The 23,999-nt window shown below is 41.6% G+C and overlaps 2 protein-coding genes across 8 annotated transcripts in view; one reads left to right on the top strand and one right to left on the bottom strand.

Annotated features, from left to right (window-relative positions):
- The window catches only part of DOCK7 (dedicator of cytokinesis 7), a 53,579-nt gene extending 39,986 nt beyond the window's left edge, over positions 1-13,593 (top strand). For 3 of the 6 annotated variants that reach the window (XM_053469526.1, XM_053469525.1, XM_053469529.1), the window contains 17 exons: positions 149-245; positions 2,304-2,400; positions 2,537-2,671; positions 3,325-3,477; positions 3,669-3,827; positions 4,200-4,300; positions 4,668-4,860; positions 5,057-5,200; positions 5,816-5,947; positions 6,539-6,553; positions 9,559-9,684; positions 9,920-10,009; positions 10,827-11,063; positions 11,186-11,329; positions 11,680-11,786; positions 12,071-12,238; positions 12,806-13,593. In XM_053469526.1, coding sequence (XP_053325501.1) covers positions 149-245; positions 2,304-2,400; positions 2,537-2,671; positions 3,325-3,477; positions 3,669-3,827; positions 4,200-4,300; positions 4,668-4,860; positions 5,057-5,200; positions 5,816-5,947; positions 6,539-6,553; positions 9,559-9,684; positions 9,920-10,009; positions 10,827-11,063; positions 11,186-11,329; positions 11,680-11,786; positions 12,071-12,238; positions 12,806-12,848 — 2,141 coding nt within the window. In that variant the 3' untranslated portion in view covers positions 12,849-13,593. Of the gene's footprint in view, positions 1-148; positions 246-2,303; positions 2,401-2,536; positions 2,672-3,324; positions 3,478-3,668; positions 3,828-4,199; positions 4,301-4,667; positions 4,861-5,056; positions 5,201-5,815; positions 5,948-6,538; positions 6,554-9,549; positions 9,685-9,919; positions 10,010-10,826; positions 11,064-11,185; positions 11,330-11,679; positions 11,787-12,070; positions 12,239-12,805 lie in introns of all 6 variants that reach the window. The other 3 variants (XM_053469528.1, XM_053469527.1, XM_053469530.1) reach the window with 1 other exon arrangement.
- Positions 13,594-15,377: 1,784 nt separating this feature from the next.
- Positions 15,378-23,615, bottom strand: USP1 (ubiquitin specific peptidase 1). Of its 2 annotated transcripts, none has more exons than XM_053469537.1 (9): positions 23,485-23,615; positions 21,537-21,767; positions 21,027-21,153; positions 20,794-20,901; positions 20,394-20,551; positions 19,091-19,764; positions 18,088-18,252; positions 17,547-17,748; positions 15,378-16,360 (listed from the first exon to the last, which is right to left on the bottom strand). In XM_053469537.1, the coding sequence occupies exons 2-9, from the start codon at positions 21,704-21,706 to the stop codon at positions 15,634-15,636; spliced, it is 2,331 nt and encodes a 776-aa protein (XP_053325512.1). In that variant the 5' UTR covers positions 21,707-21,767; positions 23,485-23,615; the 3' UTR covers positions 15,378-15,633. The 2 variants fall into 2 exon arrangements, with proteins under 2 accessions (XP_053325512.1, XP_053325513.1); XM_053469538.1 differs by having other exon boundaries at positions 21,027-21,150.
- Between the last annotated feature and the right edge of the window lie 384 nt (positions 23,616-23,999).

The raw sequence follows: 23,999 nt of genomic DNA, 5'->3' as shown, positions 1-23,999 counted from the left end.
AAAAATGAAAGATTGGATTTATTAACCCCTTCGATACGATCAAAACACGCTCTGGCGATTACTTGACACTTTTTCCTTATTTTATGTTCTTTTGGCATTTATAAAATGTGGAAATAACATTAAAGTTCTGTGTTGTTTCTGTTTGTAGAGAGGAGTCCTTCCGGAAGTGCGTTTGGTAGTCAAGAAAACCTCCGCTGGAGAAAGGAGATGACGCACTGGCGACAGAACACCGATAAACTGGAAAAGTATGGAATCTATTGTTACGTGTGCTTTTTAATATATATATATACACTGGAACCAACTGCCATTCAGAAATGTTCTACAGGTCACATACAAGTGCGGTGGGGTATCCATGGCTGCATGATTATTCCTTCCCATTAAGTTATTTATCCTCTATTGTTAAGTTGCTGAATGTTGTTGGCATTTTAAGGGTGGGAGGAGACGGGAGAGAACCTCAGGGGAGGAGACGGGAGAGAACCTCAGGGGAGGAGACGGGAGAGAACCTCAGGGGAGGAGACTGATAAGTTAATGCTAGTTGTGTCACATTTAGACACGAATGTTAACTCTTAAAGTACCGCTATATATAACTATACTGTGTTGCCATAACAGACCCAGAGCATCACCCCCCATCTCAAACCCCAACAGGTAACCCCCATCATCTGATTAGCCCCCCCCCAACATTTAGCATGCACTGGCTCCGGGAGGGGGGGGTCTGTGCCCCTTCTTGCTAGCGGCTGTGTAGGATATGCCATCACGTTCCTGCATTCCATACAGTGCAGGGCTGAAGAGCTTGCAATCAGGCACAGTGGTTTCGATAATGGCCCATGATGGGGTAGTAACTGCATCCACGTAGATCGTTGCCAGGCGTCTGCCTCCTGGACGCCCAATAAACGCGTTTCTCGTTAAGATTTGGTGTCATTCTGAAGACCTGCTGTTTCCGTTGTTTTCCTCCAGCCTAATTTGATATTTTTGGTTATTTTTCCACATGCGCTGTATATTTAGAAGCCACAAACCAGCCAGGTACCGTTGCATTGGTGTGGGTCCCTCTTTCCGTCCTTGGAGATGTTCTAATGATTTAGAACCGGTTTAGTGTTTGGTGTCACTCATCGTGAGAGATTGTTTATCAGTAAATGTTTAACGTCACGTGATGTATGTTTAATACGTTTTGACTCCCGTGCGGAACGCTGTGGGCCCGCGCCGTCTGTCTCGTACCATCACCCATGCAGACGGAATCATTATAGTATTCACAAAGTCTCCTCCGAACTTACTTCGAGGCGGCCGGACAGAAGACGGCCCATCGCAGAAATAACGCCTCTCATCCGGCTGATAGGAGACGCGTCTACCCCTTTCTTCTGTTACCATACTTAGTCTTAGCATGTATATGAAAACCTCTTGCACATGCTCAGTTGGACGCCCATTGAAGTCCGTGTAAGCAGTAGTAGCCAATCGCGTGTGTGCTTATACGTACGTCGGTGTCAGATCCCACACGCGTCATTGGCTTACCTGTGAGACGTCGCAGCTGCCATTGACTAGAAGTGGAGTTTTACTGAGCATGTGCGAGAAGCATACCGAGGTACGCTCCCTGTTTCCAGTAATGTCCGCAGGGGGAGGAGTTAATTCAGACACGAAAACTCCACTAATTGCACCGGAGTCCATGCAAAATGGACTGCCGTTAGAGGATCACAGAAGTGATACAGTCAGGGTACAAATTCTGTCTACATAAAGTTCCCGACAATACCTTTATAGAGATGGAAGAGATTGATCCATTTATTGTTTTATGTTTTGAGGTTATTCTTTTCGTTCAGTTTTCCCCGAGTGTTAGTTATGTTAGGATAAACCCGCCAGCCTCGTTGCGCAGACATGGAGTGCCGGTCATTGAGTCCTACTCACCGCCTGCCGAGTTGCCTGCTCATCTCTTACCTCCTAACACCAGCTTTTACTTCCCATCTCATGTCTGTCGGGCATCGGTTTGCAATCATGCCTGTAAGGGCTCGTTAACTAAACGTGTGTCTGTCCTCCGCGCGTCCCACCAACCGTGGGTTAACCAATGATTAAATGTCCTCCGTCCACACCGGTTCCCGACAGCGGCCGGTAACTTGTTTTGTCTCTTTGCTTTTGGAACGGGCTTCACATAAACTCTATAAACATTGAGTGGAACTCAAAAGAGAACTCAGTCGTACAGATTCCTGCATCTCGAGACATAACGTTTTCCTCGGGACTTTCCCCCCAAAAACAAAACATTCTGCAGCTGTCGTTTATTTTGTACGTTTTGATCCTTTTTTATCTTTTTGTTCTTGTCTAAGATCCAGGGCAGAATTGGACCACGAAGCTCTTATAGATGGGAACCTGGCTACGGAAGCCAATTTGATCATCCTGGACACCCTGGAGATCGTAGTTCAGGTGAGAATCCATCCGCAAACCGCGGGCAGAATTTATAAGAAATATATAGATTCTCCCCACTTTGTGTTTTTTTTTTTTTAATTCCTAAACCGGGGGTCAGCTGTACCCATCGTTTAAACAGGTTCTGTTTGTACAGACGGTTTCCATGACCGAGTCCAAGGAGAGCATCTTGGGAGGGGTGCTGAAGACCCTCTTACACAGCATGGCGTGCAATCAGAGCGCCCTCTATCTGCAGCACTGCTTTGCCACGCAGAGAGCCCTCGTCTCGAAGGTAAAGACTCCAAATGCTTTTCTACGTACGCTTCACGTAGCACCGACTCCTAGGTTTTAGGCGATAAACGTGGAGGCGCAGAGACGTTTCCCTCGTTTATTTGGGGCTCCTTGGGCTCTTATTCACGAGGAAACTTTGTGTTTAAAAACCATATTGCCTCCTTCTAGAAATGACTCCTGTTTTCCAATTTATTTTTTTTCAATATTTTTTATATATTAATACATTTTCTATATTTGGGAAATCTTACAGAATTCTCCATAATTACGGAGACGCCACTTTTTTTGTAAAAATTTTTTGTTTTTTGTTAAATATTTTAAATTTGATGACATTAATACATATTGTATATTTGGGAAATTTTACGGAATTCTCCATCAATACAGAGACACCATTTTTTTTAAAATATTTGATCATAGCATTAATAGATTTTCTATATTTGGGAATTTTTTGTTAAATATTTTAGGTAAAATATTAAAAATGTAATGACACTAAGCGCATTTTTAATATGTATATTTGGGAAATCTTACAGAATTCTCCATAATTACAGAGACGCCACTTTTTGTTGTTGTTAAATATGTTAAACTTGATGACATGAATACATTTTGTATATTTGGGAAATTTTAACGCATTGACTGCTTTTTTCTTCCTCGTGCCAGTTCCCCGAGCTCTTGTTTGAGGAGGAGACGGAGCAGTGTGCCGATCTTTGCCTCCGGTTGCTCCGGCACTGCAGCAGCAGCATCGGCACCATCCGCTCTCACGCCAGCGCCTCGCTCTACCTGCTCATGCGTCAGAACTTTGAGATCGGAAACGTAAGCGCTACCCCCCCCCAATAAATGGGGAAACTCTACTCTTCTGTCCCGAGTGTCCTTGCCTTCCCGGGAGGGTATCCCTTGGATCCTCGTTTGGTAACTCGGGGTTCCTCGCTGTTGCTTCGAGCTCCGGAATATTTGCTACCGTTTCATGGAGTGGCTTTTTTCTGACAATTGTTTCTGTTTCGCAGAACTTCGCCCGGGTTAAAATGCAGGTGACCATGTCCCTGTCCTCACTCGTCGGAACATCTCAGAATTTCAACGAAGAGTTTTTAAGACGGTCGCTCAAGACTATTTTAACGTACGCCGAGGAGGATCTGGAGCTCCGGGAAACCACGTTTCCAGACCAGGTAGGAAAACCTTTCATATGGCGCCGTAACATTTCTGCCCTTTCCGTACCATGAGATTTGTTTCTTGATTCCCGAGGATCGTTTCTCATCCTCACTTGGTGGGATGTTTCACGTAGGAGCGTTCTAGAGCCAAACGCAGTAAGAGTGTTTTGTATTTCACGTACAAAAAAAAAGCATTAAAAACCATCATTTATTAGTTTGTATCCTTAAAATCAAGCATAAGGAGGTATGTTTAGATTCTGAGTTTAGCAAACACATATTACATGGCAGATAATCCAAATATGATTTGCTGGAATATAAAATGTAATTGTAAATAGACTATTATCTCGTTGTAATAAGGATTCTTTGGGCTTACGACCGATTTGTTTATAGGTTCAAGATCTGGTTTTCAATCTTCACATGATCCTCTCCGATACGGTTAAAATGAAGGAGCATCAGGAGGATCCAGAGATGCTGATTGACCTGATGTACAGGTATGAGCCACGCAATACATAAGGGGCCGGTCTGGTACACCAAAGGTTAATTAACCTACAGAAGAAATGTGACTCTTTCAGATAAATATACCTGTCCAAAGCAAAGCGACATTATTTGCTGGGTATAATATACATAGCAGGAATTCTGATGCAAAGTTGGAAGCCATCTTGTCGCTATAGCAACCAATTCCCTTTTTTGCTTTGCTGATAAGAAAGTTTTTCCAACTTTGTTGCCACGTTGATGTTTTTTATATATATATATATATATATAACTCCCAGAGAAGCACATAGACTGCGTGATCTATATGAACACGTATGAATGGCTATGTCTATAACATTTTTTCCTTTCTTCCCCTGTTTGTGTCAGAATTGCTAAAGGATATCAGACCTCGCCTGACCTGCGCTTAACTTGGCTCCAAAACATGGCAGGAAAACACTCTGAGCGGAGCAACCACGCGGAGTCTGCGCAGTGCCTCGTTCACTCCGCCGCTCTGGTCGCTGAATATCTGAGCATGTTGGAAGATCGCAAGTACCTCCCCGTGGGGTGCGTGACCTTCCAGGTAATAAGGCACTGGGGGAACTGCCGTAAAGGGTAACCCTAGCTGTATAAACACGACAGCAAACCTCTCCCTGATGCGCAGATTGAGATTGTACGTGACGCGGTTACACGAGCCGCAGCGAGTGACGGCCGATTCCTGTCGCCGTTCTGTATTCTCGTACTGAACACGCTGCTCAGTAACGCGTTTATTTTGGCAGAACATTTCCTCCAATGTCTTGGAAGAGTCCGCCGTGTCGGACGACGTGGTGTCGCCGGATGAAGAGGGAATCTGCTCCGGCAAGTATTTCACCGAGGCCGGTCTGGTGGGGCTTCTGGAGCAAGCAGCGGCTTCGTTCTCAATGGTACGGCGCTTTCACACCCCACGTGTTTCTAACTCAACCCCTGTGTTAATCCAACAGAAGAAGAGACATTTCTACTGAATTTCAAATGAACGCTAACTATATTTCTGTAAACTGCTCAAAAAATCAGGATTATCACCTTGGACTATACCAGGCTGGTGCATGATGGGACTTGTAGTTCACTAACAGCTGCAGTGCCCAAAGCTGCAGATCTCTGCGATAGATAGATAGATATAGAGATAGATAGATAGATATAGAGATAGATAGATAGATAGATAGATAGATAATAGATAGATATGGAATGGCTCACAGTCATGGATATTTTTTTTTTATCAATAAGGAATTAGTAGTTTTTTAAAAAATATTTTAATTGAAGAATTTTGTTCATTTAAATGTTTTTTGAAAGAAAGCTTTACTCGGTGTCAGAGATGCTGCTATGATGTAACCCACAGTGTTTTGTGATGCAACCCACGATATAACCATGTAATAGGAGGACTTTTATGCCTCCGATAGCACAGACCCTTTTTCTCTAATGCTTTCTCCATCGCGGTCCGCCTGTCGGCCAATATCCGGGCGCGCAGACCCCCGAAGCCTGACTTCCGAACGTCTTTTTTCCAGGCTGGCATGTACGAAGCTGTGAACGAAGTCTATAAAGTACTTATTCCGATACACGAAGCCAACAGAGACGCCAAGAAGCTGTGTACTATTCACGGGAAACTCCAAGAGGCTTTCAGCAAGATCGTCCATCAGGTAAAAAGCAGCGACGCCATCTGTGTATTCCCTTCACTTCTAATACACGGAACATACGGCATATCTACAGAGTCCGATCGCTGCATGTTAGACTGGCTCTTTTCTTATATCGTCTCCTTAGGGAAACATTAAAAATAGTTTTTTGGGTTTTTTTAAATGCACAAAACTTTAAAAAAAAAAAAAAAAAATTTATGTTATTGTCCACTGGGGACTGAAAAGACGTTGGCGTATGTTGAGATACCATGATGATCATCGTCGGACCGTATAATGTCCAAACCTAGACTGTTGGGCCAGTGGGCACCTATTATTTAGGTGACAAATCTCCTTTTATTTATTTTGATCTGGAACATATAAAGAAAGTCCGCGCGCCCTAAACACAGAATATTTATGAGGATTTTTTCCATTCAGGCGATGAGGGGTTAATAGGTCCCCTCGCTCCAATAAAGTTCTTTTGATGTTGTGTTTGAGGACTTGATGTGAAGTCCTGCTGGGGTTTAAAGCCCCCGATCTGTCCGTAATGATTTTGTGTGTGATGGAAGCTTCCGTGTAACACGTGAATACATACAGATTCTTTTTTGTTTTGTCACACAGAGTACCGGCTGGGAGGTAGGTAACGCGAGTCGGTAAACTTTCTCGTGTCATGCTTGGCCCACATGTGCTAGCTGTGGGACATCTGTGTGCTGCGAGCGGAACCCGCTAACCAAAAAGTGTTTCGCTAGTCACGGCCATCACGGCGGGGTAGTGCATGGACATCAAAACACACGGTTTCACTAATAACGTCCGGCCAGCGATCCGCGTTTCACCAGTGGGTTCGTTCATCGTGAAAAATACGTTTCTTCTCCTTCCATCAGCATCTCTTTCATTTCTCACCCCAAACGAAGGGGTCGATTTAGAGAAATCACTTCCTGGGCAACATGAAACCTATTTTTTTAATGTTATTTTGGGTCTGTTTTATAGATTATTATTATTACTATTATTACTATTATTATAATTATTATTATTATGAATTGTTACGCATGGTCAATAGTATTTTTTGTTATTAAACCAAGCCGGATACTTTGTATTCAATCAGTGCCTGAAAAAGTTTTCTGCCGCTTGCATGGAGAACGGACCTGCCGCACTTTGTAGAAATGAAATTCATTTTAATGGCCGGACGTCACTTTCTAAAAAAGCTAAAAAAAAAAAAAAAAAAAAGTCTCTGAGGCCGGTAAATTAAATAAAAAAGTTGTGTTGATGCTAAATCGACCCCTGAAGTGAAAATTTGAACTCGTACCCATCCTGACATCATGCAGTCATCTGATCGCATGATAACTCGCATCCGCCCCGCATGTTTCTGCTCGCATGCCCTCTCTCCGCTCACTAACATCCAGGTCTGTATGCCGCATGCCTCCCATCACGTCTATTAACCGTGTGATTGCCTGCAGGATACATTGTTACTCCGCGTGTTCCGGCACATCAAAGTGGTGAACTTAACCCTAGATTAACAGCGCTATTTGCTGCACGTCTCGCTGGTCCCCAAAGGATCGCCATTAAGTTCACTTCGTTTGTTTGCTGCCTGTGCTTATCTTTATTTTTTATTATCATTTTATTTTTATTTATTTTTTATTTTTTTGAAAATTTCCCTAATTAAAATACTTTCTGTTCTCTCCTCTTGTTGCCCTGGTCGCTGATTCTCCTCCCCATTTTTACTCTTGTCTGTTTTGGTAAGTTCTGCTTTTGTGGAAATATGTGTGTGTGTTTGTTTTTTAATAAATTCAGCTAAAAATATATATTTATTTTTTTTGCTATGCCAGTAAAAGTATACAAATTATTTATTGACTTTTGTACTAGAATATTTTGTTAATAAATGTATATTTTATAGGAACTCAATTGCCCCCCCCTAGAAAAGTCTGCCAATTTTTGCTCAAATATTCATGTATGTGTAAATATTTTACAAACATACTAAAAATGACAGTTTTAGAAGGCTCATCATTTAATATTTGGCCTTGTAATATTTTTAATGACATTGATATTTTTGTGGGGACTCGTGTCTGTAATGAAAAAGGCCATACATATTTATTTTTAAATAGAAAACTTATTTTGTCCTTTTGTAATTTTCCCTTAATTAATTATATATATATATATATATTTTTTTTAATAAAAGCACAATTGTGTTGTTTTATTTCTAGTTAAAAAATAATATATATATAGTGATATATTAACATAAATTTATAAATTATTTAAAAAAATGGCCAATTCAATCAATTTCATATAAATATATATATATGTATATATAAAATAAAAAATTAAATGTAAATTATATTCATATATTGTAAATCTTATATATTGATCAAATTGATTTTTTTTTATAAAAGTACAATTGTCTTTCTAGTTAAATGGTAGACAATTTAACAAATCTAGTAATCTATTAACATTTATAAATAATTGATTTAAAAGATTTAAAAGATTTTTTTTCAATTTAGTTAACTGGCAAAATATGATACTTTTGCATTTCTTAAAATGTGTGGGTCGTCATCATGCATAATAACAGCTGTGGTCTTTTAACTCGTGGTGGCTGTTTTCCGCTATTTCAATTCTTTAACAGCTATTTGGCGTTATCCTCTCCTTTAAAGCGGCTCTATTATTTTTTTTCCAGAAAATAATAGTATTTTAGAGCTTTAGTGGCCTGTAAACCGCTCTGCTATTCTGCTTATTCCAATGGGGTGTCCGGGGGGGCTGTGTGATCTTCTCCTGACAGTCGTGGTTGATAAAAGCCATTATTTTTATTAAATTGATTAATTTATTCTGGTACTTTAGTTGAATCTTATCACTTATGACCTATTTTACTTTAATCAGCCGAGCCTAAACATTTGTCTCCTTCCTGTATTAATAAAAATGTAAATGTTTCGGCTGTTTTTAGTATATTTGAAATATATGCCTCATAGCAAATGATGCTAGCGGCACACATATATATATATATATATATATATATATATATATATATATATATATATACACTCGTATGTAATAAGGGGTCAGGTTAAGTGATGGTTAAAAGTGCTAATTGCCTTTAATACAAACCCGAGGGCCAGTCTGTAGGAAAGGGTTAAATATGTTAAAAAAAAAAAATGTAGATTTTTTATTATTATTATTGTTATTTAAAAAAAAAATTACTTATAAAAGCTGTTGTTAGTGGACAGGGCCGCTTAGAATAATTTTTTTTTTTGGTCCGGTTTTTTTCCTTCTAATTTTTCACATAAGACATAAGCTGATTTCTATGGACGTAATGATTGAAAAGATACTGCAGGTGTTATATATATTGGTCACATCTTGAGGTTTTTTCTTATTTTTCCCTTTTTCCCCCGGTATTAGCACCTGCAGACTCTTAAAATCACCCTCAGTAAGGGATTGACGGTTAGGGCAGCTTTAGATCTAAATCTTAACGCGCTTCATCAGTAGTTTAGTTGATGGTTTTGATATCGATATTCATGAGTTCGTTAAATGGTTAAAATTCCCGATATTCCGGAATTTGGCGCAGCGCGGTCTCGTTCAGTGGGATCCGACGCCCCGCTCGTGATTACTCTCCTAGACCGCGTTCTCATCAGCGTTCCTTTGCACTTTAGGACGGGAAGCGGATGTTTGGGACGTATTTCCGAGTCGGTTTTTATGGGACCAAATTTGGAGATTTAGATGAACAAGAATTTGTGTACAAAGAACCAGCAATCACAAAACTGGCGGAAATTTCTCATAGATTGGAGGTAACGCACATTATTTTTATGGATACATCCATGCATTCAACCAACAACGTTTTTTCTGTTTAATTTACACTTTTTAAGTCTTCTTGATATGTATGGATTATATATATATATATATATATATATATATATATAGGTATATATATATATATAGATATATAGATATAATTTTTTAATCATTTGTTTGCTAACCAGTCTGTTCTAAATGTTACATTATATCCCTTCATTTTTCGTTAAGGGTTTTTACGGAGAGAGGTTTGGAGAAGATGTCGTAGAGGTGATCAAAGATTCAAATCCGGTGGATAAATGTAAATTAGATCCCAACAAGGTAACTTCAAAACCACTGATAGGCTTTAAATTGTTAATAAATACAATATTCTCTTATAAGGTAGAGTATTATATAATAATCTGTCATTTTCTAGGTTCTGGGGGGTTATAGATTTTCATACATTGTCGTAGAAGTATTTTTTTCCTCCATTCAAAAAACCTTTTGTATTATGATGTCACAGGCATCGTTGATTTTATAAACAAATGGTTGCAAGGTATTGACCATGTCATGCTATATGCTCATCAGGTGTAATAGGTGTGAGTGCAACAAAAATGTCTTAACAGGAGTGATAAAGGGCCATTGGAGCCCAGGAGTGATGGGAGTGATAAAGGGCCATTGGGACACAGGAGTGATGGGAGTGATAAAGGGCCATTGGGACACAGGAGTGATGGGAGTGATAAAGGGCCATTGGGACACAGGAGTGATGGGAGTGATAAAGGGCCATTGGGACACAGGAGTGATGGGAGTGATAAAGGGTCTCTGTACGCCTATGAAGAGATTCCAATAAAAATCTGCCGTTTCCAGCTACAATAGTCATTTACAGCATTACCCCCATCTGCGCTGGATTTCCGATCCATTTCATGTTATTTTAATGGCCAAAATTTAGCTTTTCTTTCAAAAACAAGGACATTTCTAAGTGACCCCAAACTTTTGTAAGTTGCTGCCTGTCACCCCTGCCCTGACGCTCTCTGCCATTTGCTCCTCTGTCCTGCACACCGTCCCATTCTCAGGTTTAACGTGAATTTGCCGTGTCTTTCCTCAATTACATTTAGTAAATTTGTTTTTTTTTCTGAATATGTTCTTTACTTTTCTCCAGGCCTTTATCCAGATAACCTACGTGGAGCCGTACTTCGACACGTACGAAATGAAGGACAGGATCACGTATTTCGATAAAAACTATAACTTGCGCCGTTTCATGTACTGCACGCCCTTCACCTTAGATGGTAGAGCCCATGGGGAGCTCCACGAGCAGTTCAAGCGAAAAACCATCCTGACCACATCCCATGCCTTCCCGTATATAAAGACCAGGATCAACGTCATCCACAAGGAGGAGGTGAGTCCTCCGGAGCCCTTACTCATGTCCGCAAATCCTCTTCTGCTTGTTCTCCTGCTAGAGCGGGTATCGAAAACTCAAACCATAGTATAGAATAAAACGTTTACTTCTATATTCCATAGATCATTCTGACCCCGATAGAAGTTGCGATAGAAGACATGCAGAAGAAGACTCAGGAGTTGGCCTTTGCGACGCACCAAGATCCGGCCGACCACAAAATGTTGCAGATGGTCCTTCAAGGTTCGGTGGGAACCACCGTGAACCAGGTTGGTCACATGAGGTCCTTCAATTCTCACCCTTCAATGACCGTAAAAAATCACACAAGTAGATGTTTAGTAACAGTTGAGCGTTGCGTGAATGTACGTGTCGTATCACACAACAGAATTATTTAGGATTCCTGTACATTCCAAACGTATCGAGATCCATTCCAGCTTCAGGACAGACGGTCCAAGCTCACTTTGGTAGAGCTCTAGAAACTGTAGGGCTTCTCCATGCTTAGTAAAGGCTGAAGACAGTTGATTTTTTTTATTTTGTAGAATATTTATTAATTAGTTTAAATGTTTAATGGGATGCTGCTGCCCCCGAGGGCATTAACAATAATGCTTTCTTCCTGCAGGGCCCTCTAGAGGTTGCTCAAGTGTTTTTGTCCGAAATTCCCAACGACCCGAAGCTCTTCCGACATCACAATAAACTGAGACTCTGTTTCAAAGACTTCACAAAAAGGTGGGCCGCTCCTTGGACAGCTATTTCTGTCTCTGACTTATCTCTTTGCCCGCGGGCTGTTCTGGGAGCGAGCGGATTAAGTGTATCGATGCCGGCAGGATATCAGCTCGTATCTGACGTGTTATATAATAGATTTATGTTAAGAGCTGTGGGCAGCATGCAGAGCGCAATATTTTTATGCCCCCCCCCATGAACATAGTCAGCTCTGGAGTTGTAATTCACTCCCGCTGGAGGCATCTTGAGGATAAAAAGGGGTATTTCTCAATGACTGTGTTTTGGTTCAGGTGCGAAGACTCCCTGCGCAAGAACAAGAGCCTGATTGGTCCGGATCAGAAAGAATATCAGAGGGAATTGGAGAGAAATTACCACCGACTGAAAGAAGCTCTGCAGCCCCTCATCAACAGAAAGATCCCACAGTTATACAAGACGGTCATTCCTGTCACCTGTCACAGGTAACCCGCTGATGCCAGACGAATGTGGCCTGCAGTGCATTGAATACTGGGTGATTTAACCCCGGAGTACCAAAGCTAGGGCATTACGCAGCTTTGTTAGTCCCTGAAAGCGTAGGTTGAGCCTGAAAACTGCTGCAGACCACTATAAATAAAAGACATTTACAGATATTTTGGGAAAGTTCCCTGTGCTGTATTTGTACGCTTTTGATTCTGCCCAAATACGCTCCTAGTCAGTACCGCCTATTACATTATCTACGTTTTGGGATTTATTATACCTTTTGGAAATTACGCTGCAGTTCCTATAACCCCCTGTACTGTATAGCTAACGTTGATCTGTGTGAATGACCCCTCACCTGAGAGCTTACCGAGTACAGACCCCGGAATCTGCTGTCAGGTTCCTACCCAGTGCATTTGCAGAGAGAAATCCTTACTAAAAGCCACTCAGGGCTCCTCGTGGGCGGTCCTTCTGCAACATGGGAAGTAATATGTAAAGCAACCTGCGTATAAAAGTGATAGTACATGCTGGTGATCTTACACATACTAAACATCATCTCCCATGTGCTTCAGAGATTCTTTCAGTAGAATGAGCCTCCGGAAAATTGACCTGTGAAGCACTTTGGATCCAATTCGTAATTATTACTGATGGGAACAAGGAGAAAAAGCGGCACGGCTTTTACCGAATCAAATTCTGCACAAGTCCTGGAGGAAATGGCTCTGCCAACATCAAACTGGTACTAGGGTCGGCTACATTTTGTGTTAGTACGTACTGATCGGATAATTTCCTAGGTACAAAAACTTGTTTTTAACCACTATTTATAGCACATGCAAAATTAGCCTGTATTTAGTTAGTATTTAATTTATAGTCAAAACATTGTCATTTTTTTTTTAAAAAGGTACTATCCAAAACGTGCATTCTTGTTTTTGTCTCAAAGGAAAAAGAAACAGAATGTTTTTGTGGATGGAATTAATTTTATAGCGATACAAAACACTACATGAAACATCTATTTTAAGATTCTGGCCACTTCAAAACTTTGGACACTTAATTATAAAAAATAAATAAAAAAATCTAAAATTGAGGGATATTGCGGCCCGGCAACTGTTTAAAGTATTTTTTTTTAATCTTTTAACCCCTCTCGTTTTGAAAGGGATAATAATCATTTGATTTTAATGTTTCTCATCTCTTAGAAAGCCGCGGTTTGGTAATTCCATGGAGTAATCATGTAGATTTAGAATGATATAAAAGGTACTTGCTTTTAGGTTTTACAGATACTGTGTTGCTGTCACGGAAAGAGAAAATCAAATAAGAATTTATAGCCAAACGGATGTTGCGCCAATTTGCACTCTAAATTTTTTTTTAAAATGCATAATTTTAGTTTTGGGGCAATTAAATTTTTTTTTTTAAATCATATTACTTTGGTACTCCATATATAACGAACATTTTAGCAGGACTGCTCCACCTTTCTTATTATAGAATAATAGATACTTAGTATTGTTAATCTTTGAAGATCAGGGTCATCAATGTCCCAGCTTCAGACGCTCATCGGTGGACAGTTACCGCAATCCAAGGTCCGTCATTCACTAAATTACAATTTCCAGCTTAATGAAACGATTTTTCACCCCATTTCTGTATGCGACTCTCCTTAACTTCTCTGGGTTTGGAAATATTCCAAAAAAAAATTAAGTAATAACTATTCAGGTATTAAGACAACCAAACGTCATTGAGAATTGCTTTACAGGAAGGTCACTATTTATTTAGGCACGAGTTTAACCCTACCCTGTATATTTTGTATTGTTATTTGGACCGATGTATAACAAATTATTAAAACATACTTTTTCAAAATGTCATTTATTGTCACATGAGAAATCTTTTACAAATGGTTTCCAAAAAAATATATATATGTATAGGATAACGTCAACAAATCTCAAAGCTATTGTTCAAAAATACTTACATCCCGGATTATAGCTACAGAATCAGTTTTCCTGGCACTACTAAACAGTGAAAAAAATATCAAATTGCTGAAGTGCGTAAAAAAATCTCCAGTAGCACCCAAACTGCCTCTGGCCAGCAACACCAGCCCTGGGCCTCGGGAGCCTCGTGAGATGGGTTTCCATACTGCACATGAGCTGGAGATCACGGTGCACAACGTCAAGCTTCAGCTGGAGTGACGTAAAGCCACGGCCACTGGACTCTGGAGCAGCGGGAACTTGTTCTCTGGAGCGGTGAATCACGCTTTACGATCTGGAAGTCTGATGATGACTGAATCTGTGTTCAGTGGATGGCAGGAGAACGCTGCCCACCGGAATGCATAGCGCCTGCTATAACGTTTGGTGGAGGAGGGATAACTGTCTGGGGCTGGGTTTCATTCAACATCATAGCCGTCCCAGAAGAGCGGAGGACGTTACAGCCGTAAACTCCATATTAAACTGCCGTGGTTTTTGGAATGGGATGTCCAACAAACTCATAAGTGATGGTCAGGTGTCGCCTAAATCACTGTCCTTACAGGCAACTAAATGATAACTACACATTGAGACAAAGTATAAAATATTTTAATATTGCAGGATGCAAAAGTTTGTCAGGAAGGATAAAAACAGTGACTGTAATACGCAGCTGCATTATACCAAATAGCTTTACACTCTGTAAATTAGTTATAGAAATATACAGAAGACGCACCTCAAATATTTATCCGACCCCCCCGTATTGCGTTAGATACATTATTGCAGTTTAAAGGCAGAAACGGTTGCTGTGATGCATTAGTGAGGTCATTGTTGCAAAACAAAAGCTGCCCTGATGTGGTCACAGAATGTTTTATTCATCTTGTGACCCATTTTGTCATCGCTAGGATATAAAACTTTTAAAAATAGAAACGTGTCGTACATTCAAAAAACAAATATACATGCTGCAATCTCTATATACAGAGGAAAGTCATCTCAATAAAATATTTCATGTTGTGATGTCGGGTACCTATAGCTTACGAGAAGCCAGTAGGAGTCATGCTATTTACATACATATATTTACACCCTGGCAGTGAGGCTAAATATTGTGCTTTAAAAGTGACAGTCACCTAAACAGTGTGTACAGTACGAGTGCAGAACATGACAAAGAAAAAAGGAAAATAAAACTTAGCATTACAGCGAGAGGTGGAGGCAAATGTATGGGTCAAAAAATCTGGCTTTGTTCTTGACAATGCCATAGAGGACCATAAACACATTGTATAGGATACCACCACAAAAGCAGGACTAAGAAATGTATCATACTATTTTCAAAAGCTTTTTGCATATTAGCACACTGTATAGGTCAAATATAAGCCCAACATTCACATAGAATGTATAGAGAGTCCTTTTTTTATTCTTTACATTATGTACAATTTGCAAACTACACGTTTGCAAAGTGGTTATTATTGCTCTGCTATTTTCTTGTAGAACAGGAGATAGGGAGTGGACGTGGATGTTGTGGTCGGGGAGATGGTATCCAGAAAGTCCCTTTCTTCTGTTACTTTCACCTCCGAATCATCAAAGAGCAGCCATTGCCCCTCGTATTCTTTAAGGCTCTGAAGCAGGGACACCGCCGTCTTGTCGGAGCTGAAAGCAGCTACTTGGGTTTTTGCGTCGCTGCCTTCGCTCTCCGGCTGCAGTTCCGAGTTTAAAGCGTCCGAGGGTTTATCGCCAATAAGCGGCGGTGAAAGCTTTTCGGCTCTGGTGGTTTTGTTAGTCAGATGCTCAAAGTCAGATTTGGTTTTCTGGCCTCCAAGGAGGCCGACGGCGTCTGTGCTCTTTTTGGTTACTTTGCAGACGCCTGGTGTACTTCCACCGACCCTACAGAAGACTTCATCGTCGTAAGTCTCGTCCGCCGCTCGGGCTTCATCTTCCGTTAGCGGTTCAGTCTTTATTTCTCCCTGAGGGTCACTGGGGGCTTTAACTTGGTCCACATCCAGCTCCCGGAGGTCTGTGATTTTAACATACGCCGTGTAGTGACCGCTGCTTATTGTGACGCCACTGTGCATCACCACCGCAAACAAGCCATACAGGTCTTTGCTTGGTTTTGTGCTCCACTCTTCTAGGGACAGGGTTAATGGAGTCAACAAGGGTGTCGTTACCTTTGACAGCCCCCCATAAGTGTCAAACCTAGGAAAATGAAACAATTACAATTACTGATTTTCAATCCATGATATTAACAACGGTTCAGAATTACAAATTTAGCTTGGAGTAGTGGAGATAATTACTGGTTGACCATACATTTTTTTTTTTTACTATTTTACTAATGTTATATCAGTAACCCTTTTTTCTTACAATTAGAACGGCATCATAAAAACCTAAACAAACACACCAATGCAGGTAAGAAATGACAAAAGTAAAAATACCTTTATATCCATTTAAAAGGAGTTGATATTTAGGTAATAAAGTACCGATTATAGTGTAAAACGTTAAATGCTCACATGGCAATTACTGCATTTTTAGGAATATAAAACGGGTCAAACCTTTTGAAGGAAAAATACAGGGAAAAACTATTTCAGTGCAAGCTGGAAATTTTTTAAGCGTTGCCGTACAATCAAAACCAAATGCGGCAGCCTGAGGTTAAAAAATAATTTAATGCCACCACAACCCAAACAGAAGCCCCTTCCATTCCACACACAGCAGCTAACTGGGATCCCCACCTCAGGGTCTATCCCGAAATCTGCAGAATAATGTGTAGTTTTGATTTTTTAGCAAGTTTTAGAGCTTTGTTTTCTCTTTTTAAAATGTCCCATGGCGATCTCTATAGAAAATAATTTTTACGTTTTTATTGTATTTATTGTTGCTTCCCCTCTCCTGTTTTCCCTGCGAACTGCAGGGTATCAGAGGCCACCAGCTCCGTTACATCTCATGGAACCCTGTTGGAAGTTCAGGCATTTAAATACAATGTAGCAGTGCAAGCGTGTAACATCGTATCCGTATGTGCACCGCAGTCACCGCACACAAGAAACTCTGAGCCAGGTTCCTTCCAGTAACTGGATGCAATAAACCTAATGCAGCTGCCTACCACTGAACTCTCTGTATAAGAATTGTTGACAACGGCCTTTTTCTTGCTTTTATAGCATGAAACAACATACGGTATTCCAAATTAGACATTGTCTCTGAATATGTAAAAGCACAGTGGATAATCCTTCAGTCGCATGAAATCCTTCAGGCGCACGCCAAAAGATTTACAAGTTCTGTAAAGAAAGTGATACTCCCGCATGTGACCCATTCCCCCCCCTCAATATAGTATATTGACCTGGAAACGTGTGAAAGGCTGAGGAAGTTAAACAGTTAATATTTTTTTCAGACTTACTCTGAGCTGTTTGCAGCAAAGCATTTCAGATGAATGGTGACTATTTCTGGGATCTTATCAAAAAGAAGACTGCGTTCGGCTTCCGTATAATGATGGCAATTTTCACAGAAGTATTTATCCTCTCCGACAATCCGCTCCACTGATGCAAATTGGGATATCGCCCACTTCAGACTCTTTGTTTCCATTCTGGGCTCCGGCGAAACTATCGACAGATTCAAACAATAATGGTAATTACAAGAAACGGCATAAAACTGGCATATGAGGGATAAACACACTTTAGAGCGTGTGCGTCTCCATGTTTAATAGGCATTCACCATGACATTTAATTGGCCTCGATCCTAGGATCACTATAAATTAAGTTCATCTCCCAACTACAGAACGGTTAGAAACATTTCAAGATCACTTTAAATCTAGTTTTAAACAAACTTCTTATACTACACTATTAAATAACAGAAAAGCGGCGTTCACAAAACTGAATTGCCCATCTCAAGCCAACCCGAGCCCTCAGACGGAATGAACAGAATTGGACGGCATGACTTACTGTTCGAGGCGTCCTGGACTTTATCAGGCTCGTTCTCCTGCACCGGGACGCTGATATCCTGAAAGTCTTCCCTCCGCTCTGTGAAGCTCTCGCACTCCAGACATCGGGTTCGAAGCACCAGCTGGCCCTGGAACAATTTCTCCACGAGTTCAAATTCAGTTGACTCTACAAATTGTGAATTACCATATTCACTCAGATATAAAAAGAACAATTTTCCAGGAAACGCTAAGTAGAACGGTCTCTGCGGGACCAAACATTGTTTTTCCAGGATACCCCAGAACCCGGCCGCACCCTGCTGCTTTCTTACATGTAAGTTACAGTACTGAACAATCTGTTTTAACACAAGTTATTGTACTGTTTTTGTTCATATTGTTCATCATTCAAACATTCGCAGTGTGAGTTGGAAAAAGTATGTCACTTCAACAAAAGCTAATGGGAGTCATAAGTTAGCCAACCTGGAGTCAAATCAATGAAACCGGATTGGAGGTTGTGTTCTGCAGCTACCAGAAGGGCTTGTTTGAGGTTCAACCAGGTATTAACTCCAAGGGTTCACTTTTTCGGTGGATGCGTTCATGTGTATCGTTGTGTGTTATTAGATTAAGCACATTGTGTTTGTCTACACTGGTGACGTGATCTACATCTATGAACAATTAATGCAGAAAACCAGGTAATTCCAAAGGGTCCACTAACTTGCCACTGTGTATTGTGTACAGTTTATATATCATATCCTTATAAGTTTATAGTAAGTGTCTTACCCACTGCCTGGGTGGTGATATCCGGTACCCCTGCCTATTCTCTAAGCTCACAGTGACACTGCATATATGAGTCTTTGGACCTGCTGGACTATCAGACAATGTGTCTCTAGGTAGGTAAATCTTTAGCGTCATGATTACACTAAGAATTCCTGACAGTTAACCCTTTCAGTACCAGCCAGGTCAGCTACACAATTAATTGAACCAGCATTCGTTATTTGCACGTTTAGTTTGCGGAACGAGGTACCGACCGTTCGGCGAGGAGGGCTTCGTCTCGGTCTCCGATACGCTGGCTCTCTCTTTCTCATCGTGGTCGTTTTCTCTTGAATCGTTACATTCCGATTTCTCACTCTCAGGTTTTGGGCTTTTCACGCCCGTCTCCGTTTTGGTCGAAGTGGTGGTGTGTTTGCCCAAGTTGCAGAACTTTGATAAAATGCTGGGCTGTTTGCTGGATCGCAGCCAGTTCAATCTGAGCTTTGATTTCTTCTGTGATGGGTCAGAGTTTGCGCTAGCTTTTTTAGGATCTGCTTGCGGGTCTGGTTTCTCTGATGCAGATTTCCTCTTGGACCTGGTTAATCTGTGCTCTTCTGAAGTTTGCTCCTTTGTTAGTTTGGTCTTTTTCTTTGCGTTTCCCACCTCATCGTCACTTTTCCTTTTGCCGTTTTCATTGGTTTCAGATGAGCCGTCGGCGCTGCCATTGCTACCGTCAGGAATCCCATTCCCTGTCTCAGTAACGTGCGACCCGCTGCTACCAGGTTGGGGCTTAGCTGTGTCTACCGGCTGCTTACTGGACTCTGTCCCTGGCTGGGTTTTTGAAGTTTCATTCTTCAGGGCCTGGCATGCCTCCTGAATGTTTCCCAAAATACACTGCAGAACTTCCTGAGCGTCATGCTGCAAGTAGCCTTCATACATAGGATTAAGCTCCCTAGGAAAAGAAAAGATTCCTCATCAATTTCTCCGTGAACATGAGTTGTGCGCTTATGTATCCATCTATACAAAAAAAAACGCATGTCACCATGGTGACAAGAAATTGCTTCCCAACACCTAAAGCTTTGCAGGACAAAGGGTGAGCACTAACCAGGACCACCATCAGGGAATAAAGACCCCCCCTGCTCGGCTGCAGTCTGGTTAAGAGGGTGCAAGGCATGTATACACACATACACACAAAAAATGTATAGTATTAGCGTGTGTGCTAGTGTATGTTGGTTAGTGCGTTTGTATTTTATATTAAGGGAACATATAATGGTGAAGGTTTAGACAGAAGGGAGCGAAGATTTGGCACTTTACAGATACTTAAGCATGCAGTAGTCTGTAATAGACTATTCCATGGCGAGTAGTGAGCATCAGTTCAACTAACAAGGTACCAAATGCAATTCCCCAAAGCAAGGATTATGCCTTTAGTTTTGTGCGGGAACAAGCTACTCCTGGGCTTCTTTTTGGGAGAATCATAATCAAGACATCAATGCTGTTATAGGCAGGGATATACAACTGTTTACATGATCCGATACCAGGACGGCAAAACCGGTAAATGTTAATAACTTGCATGTTACAAACCTTAATGTATTTAGAAGTCTCCTCGGCTGGGCGGCGAGCTCAGAGTCATAGTTATCTGGGTTTGAGAGAAAACTGAGCTGAAGGTGTTCAACGGTACGAATCAAAGAACTCAAACTGCAGATAACCTCATAACTCGCAGGGGGCTCTTTTGTGCTCTCCTGGGAAAATAATAGCATTTAATTTCATTACACTTTTTACGAAGAAATGCTTTAAAAACATACACCAAAGAGGACAGACCAAATTCACCAATTAGAAGCAAATATTTCCCTGTGTGTGCTGGGGTTTATTCGGTACACAGGGCAGCTAAGACGTTTCTGATGGCCAACAATGCTGTAAAGCCAATACTTGAGCAATAATGGAGTTGTGATCAGTATCCAAAACCTGTGTTTAAAATACTCACCTCTTCAAGCGTTCGTTCTTTATCCTCCCTCAACATCCCCTTCTTCTTAGTAATGATATCACTCAGGTGAGTGACTCCGCGTTTAAACCCAGGACAATAACACAATACCTGGAATAGACGTGAAAAAAATACCTGGGGTGAATAAACAGACGCCCGAGAGCTACAAGTCGTGCATCCGGTAATCTGGATGTTCTGTATTTTATCATTATAATAGGAAGTAGATCTTTACACACCTGGAGAATACTGTTAAGGTAGCAGGTATTGCCAAGGTTGTTAAACCCAACAAATGGAATAAGGTTTTCCTTCTTGGCGCAGCAAACGGGGGGAGATAGTTGTGCAGCGGGGACAACTTGATCACTGCTAAGAGAAGAAACGTACGCAGAAGTCAGCATCGCTTTAGAATCATCCTACGTACCGCATGCACTTAATGTCATCACACGACAGAGTGACATTCGAGGCCCATCTGTTGCCATCAAAAGCAGACCCCACCCCCAATAACAAATTAGAAATGTTGTATGTGGGGTTTTATTCCAACCTCTGTAAACCGTGTCAATCGTGGCCTTTACAGAACAAAATACACGATATTAAGGATCGTTGAAATTCTTAAGCTATGCTGTAGAGCGTAACTTGGAAGGTCTGCAGCTACACCGGTAAAAATATAACTAAAGACTGTCCCACCGGAAATGGCATGAAAAGTTACTTAAAAAAAGTTTTCAAAATATATACTAAAAACACAGGATTACATTTCAGGCTCGTTCTCCTCGTTCTGGATTTCAGCCGGTGGGTTTTCGGTAAAGTCCAGAGCTCGTTTTGTTTCCTTCTTCTGGAAGAAACGCAGAGACAGACGGCTCTTTTTGGACGGGCTCGCCTTCGCCAGCACGGTCTGACTCTCGCACTGAGTAACTCCGGGCATTTTTCTGACGATCTCCAACGTTTCCAACCTTTGATAAAAAGCCTTTAATGAAGAATGCCACCTGCAGATAGAGCGAGTGGGGGAGTGAGAGATGTATATTTGAAGATATACACAAAAAAATACACTGACATTCGTAGATTTGGAGTCACTGAGCCATTTTCATGGAAAACAAGGAAAGTTCTGACTGAAACAATGGCAAAAGGGTTTTATGACCATCAACAAGCCTTGTAAACTTAAACTTGGATCAGCAAACACAACATTGGAACCCAGGAGTGATGGGAGTGATAAAGGGCCATTGGAACCCAGGAGTGATGGGAGTGATAAAGGGCCATTGGAACCCAGGAGTGATGGGAGTGATAAAGGGCCATTGGAACCCAGGAGTGATGGGAGTGATAAAGGGCCATTGGAACCCAGGAGTGATGGGAGTGATAAAGGGCCATTGGAACCCAGGAGTGATGGGAGTGATAAAGGGCCATTGGAACCCAGGAGTGATGGGAGTGATAAAGGGCCATTTGAACACAGGAATGATGGGAGTGATAAAGGACCATTGGAACACAGGAGTGATGGGAGTGATAAAGAGCCAATGGAACACAGGAATGATGGGAGTGATAAAGGGCCATTGGAACCCAGGGGTGATTCCATTAAAAACGGTTCCCAGCTACAATAATCATTTACAACATTAACCCCATCTGTGCTGGATTTGTGATCCATTTCATGTTATTTTAATTGACAAAATTGGCTTTTCTTTCAAAAACAAGCACATTTCTATGTGACCCCAAACTTATGAAGGGTAGTGTATTTTCTCATTTAAACATCCATGAAGACTTCAAACAAGACTTCCTCGCTATACGACATTATTTAAACCCTAAAATTACAGTTACATATCCTATACGATGCTGTCATATGACTATACGGTTCAAACCCCGACCTATCCAACTAACTGCGAGTGTATACAAAACAGCGGCTAATGTTACTACTAGCTGTGTGTGATATTACATAAGAATACAATTATATATATGCACACATATACATATTCTATTACATATTTTATTCTATATTTCTATAGAGCTCCCAAATATATAAGGAAGAATCCTTTACCAGCGCGTCATAGATTTTATGCATAATCCAGGGATTTTATGCGCACAAGCAATGAATATACACTGCTGCAACACGCAGTATACACGCTATTAGATGCACACGGCTATCTCCTTCTAGCCACTTACAATGCAAGAAATGTTTGTGACGGGTGACTTGACGTGTGGGTCTTTAAATGCCAGGGGCCACCCCGGGACAGACTGTATACAGTAAAGGTACATTATCCAGGTGCCTATACCACACACCATATACACACTGTATACACCTGCACTGTACCCTTCCAAACAAGGAAGTGGGGAGCTAGCAAAGATTTACAGGTTATCACCATAGCGACCTAGGGAATGGTCCTGTTGATCTTAACATTCGTTACTATGGGAATTTGGCCATTTAGCATTTTGCACAAGAAAATACATATCTCCCAGTGAGTGACAGCACCACATCTGTGGAAATGGCTGCGTGCTCAGGGCTGCCCTCATGGGATGGGTCAATAAATCATGGGGATCGCCCTCAGTGCCCAACAAGTCACGCAGGGTGCAGGCAGCGCAGGTAGCACGTGGAATAGATGAAGTGGCCGAGGTGACATGCCTAGTGCTACCTCCACTCCCACGCACCAGTTAGCGGGAAACCACATGCCGGCTCCAGGTGACGGCCTCCCTCATCACACCCCACGAAAAAATATATACCTGGCGTCCTCGCCGCTGTCTCAGAGCATCCGTCCCCAATCTGGCGGGAAATTTAACGCGCCGATCAGCAACCTAGGTCATAATCCGCGACCTCCCAGGCCGCAGTGCCCACACCGGAACGCGCCTTTCCCCGCGCGATGATAACGTCATCAACGTACGCCGCGCCACCCGCCTCTTTTACTTTCTGTTGTGGCAACGCAAAGCTGGCCGCTGATTGGCAAAAAAGCATCACACGGGGGTTGTCGCAGGGTGTATGGGAAGCATCGAGTGACTAGTAACGCACTTGAGTAGCTAAAATCTGATTGGCTGTGGTTGAAGCCATGCATTTGAATGGCGGTGGCGGTTGCAGGCGAGATGCCAGAGGTGCGTTTTGGCGGGAAAGCTGCCAACAAGAAGCCAGTGCGCTCCGTGAGGCAGAGTTTTGCCCTATACAGGGGTAATACCTCATGAGCGCTTTCCGCGAAGGAGGCAGCTGGGGTTACGTTTCATCGTCCACCGTTTTTGTGTTTAGTTAC

Source organism: Spea bombifrons, chromosome 6 (genome assembly GCF_027358695.1).
Source record: "Spea bombifrons isolate aSpeBom1 chromosome 6, aSpeBom1.2.pri, whole genome shotgun sequence".
In the NCBI taxonomy this organism is placed as follows: Eukaryota; Metazoa; Chordata; class Amphibia; order Anura; family Pelobatidae; genus Spea; species Spea bombifrons.
This window is presented reverse-complemented; position numbering and strand designations above follow the sequence as displayed.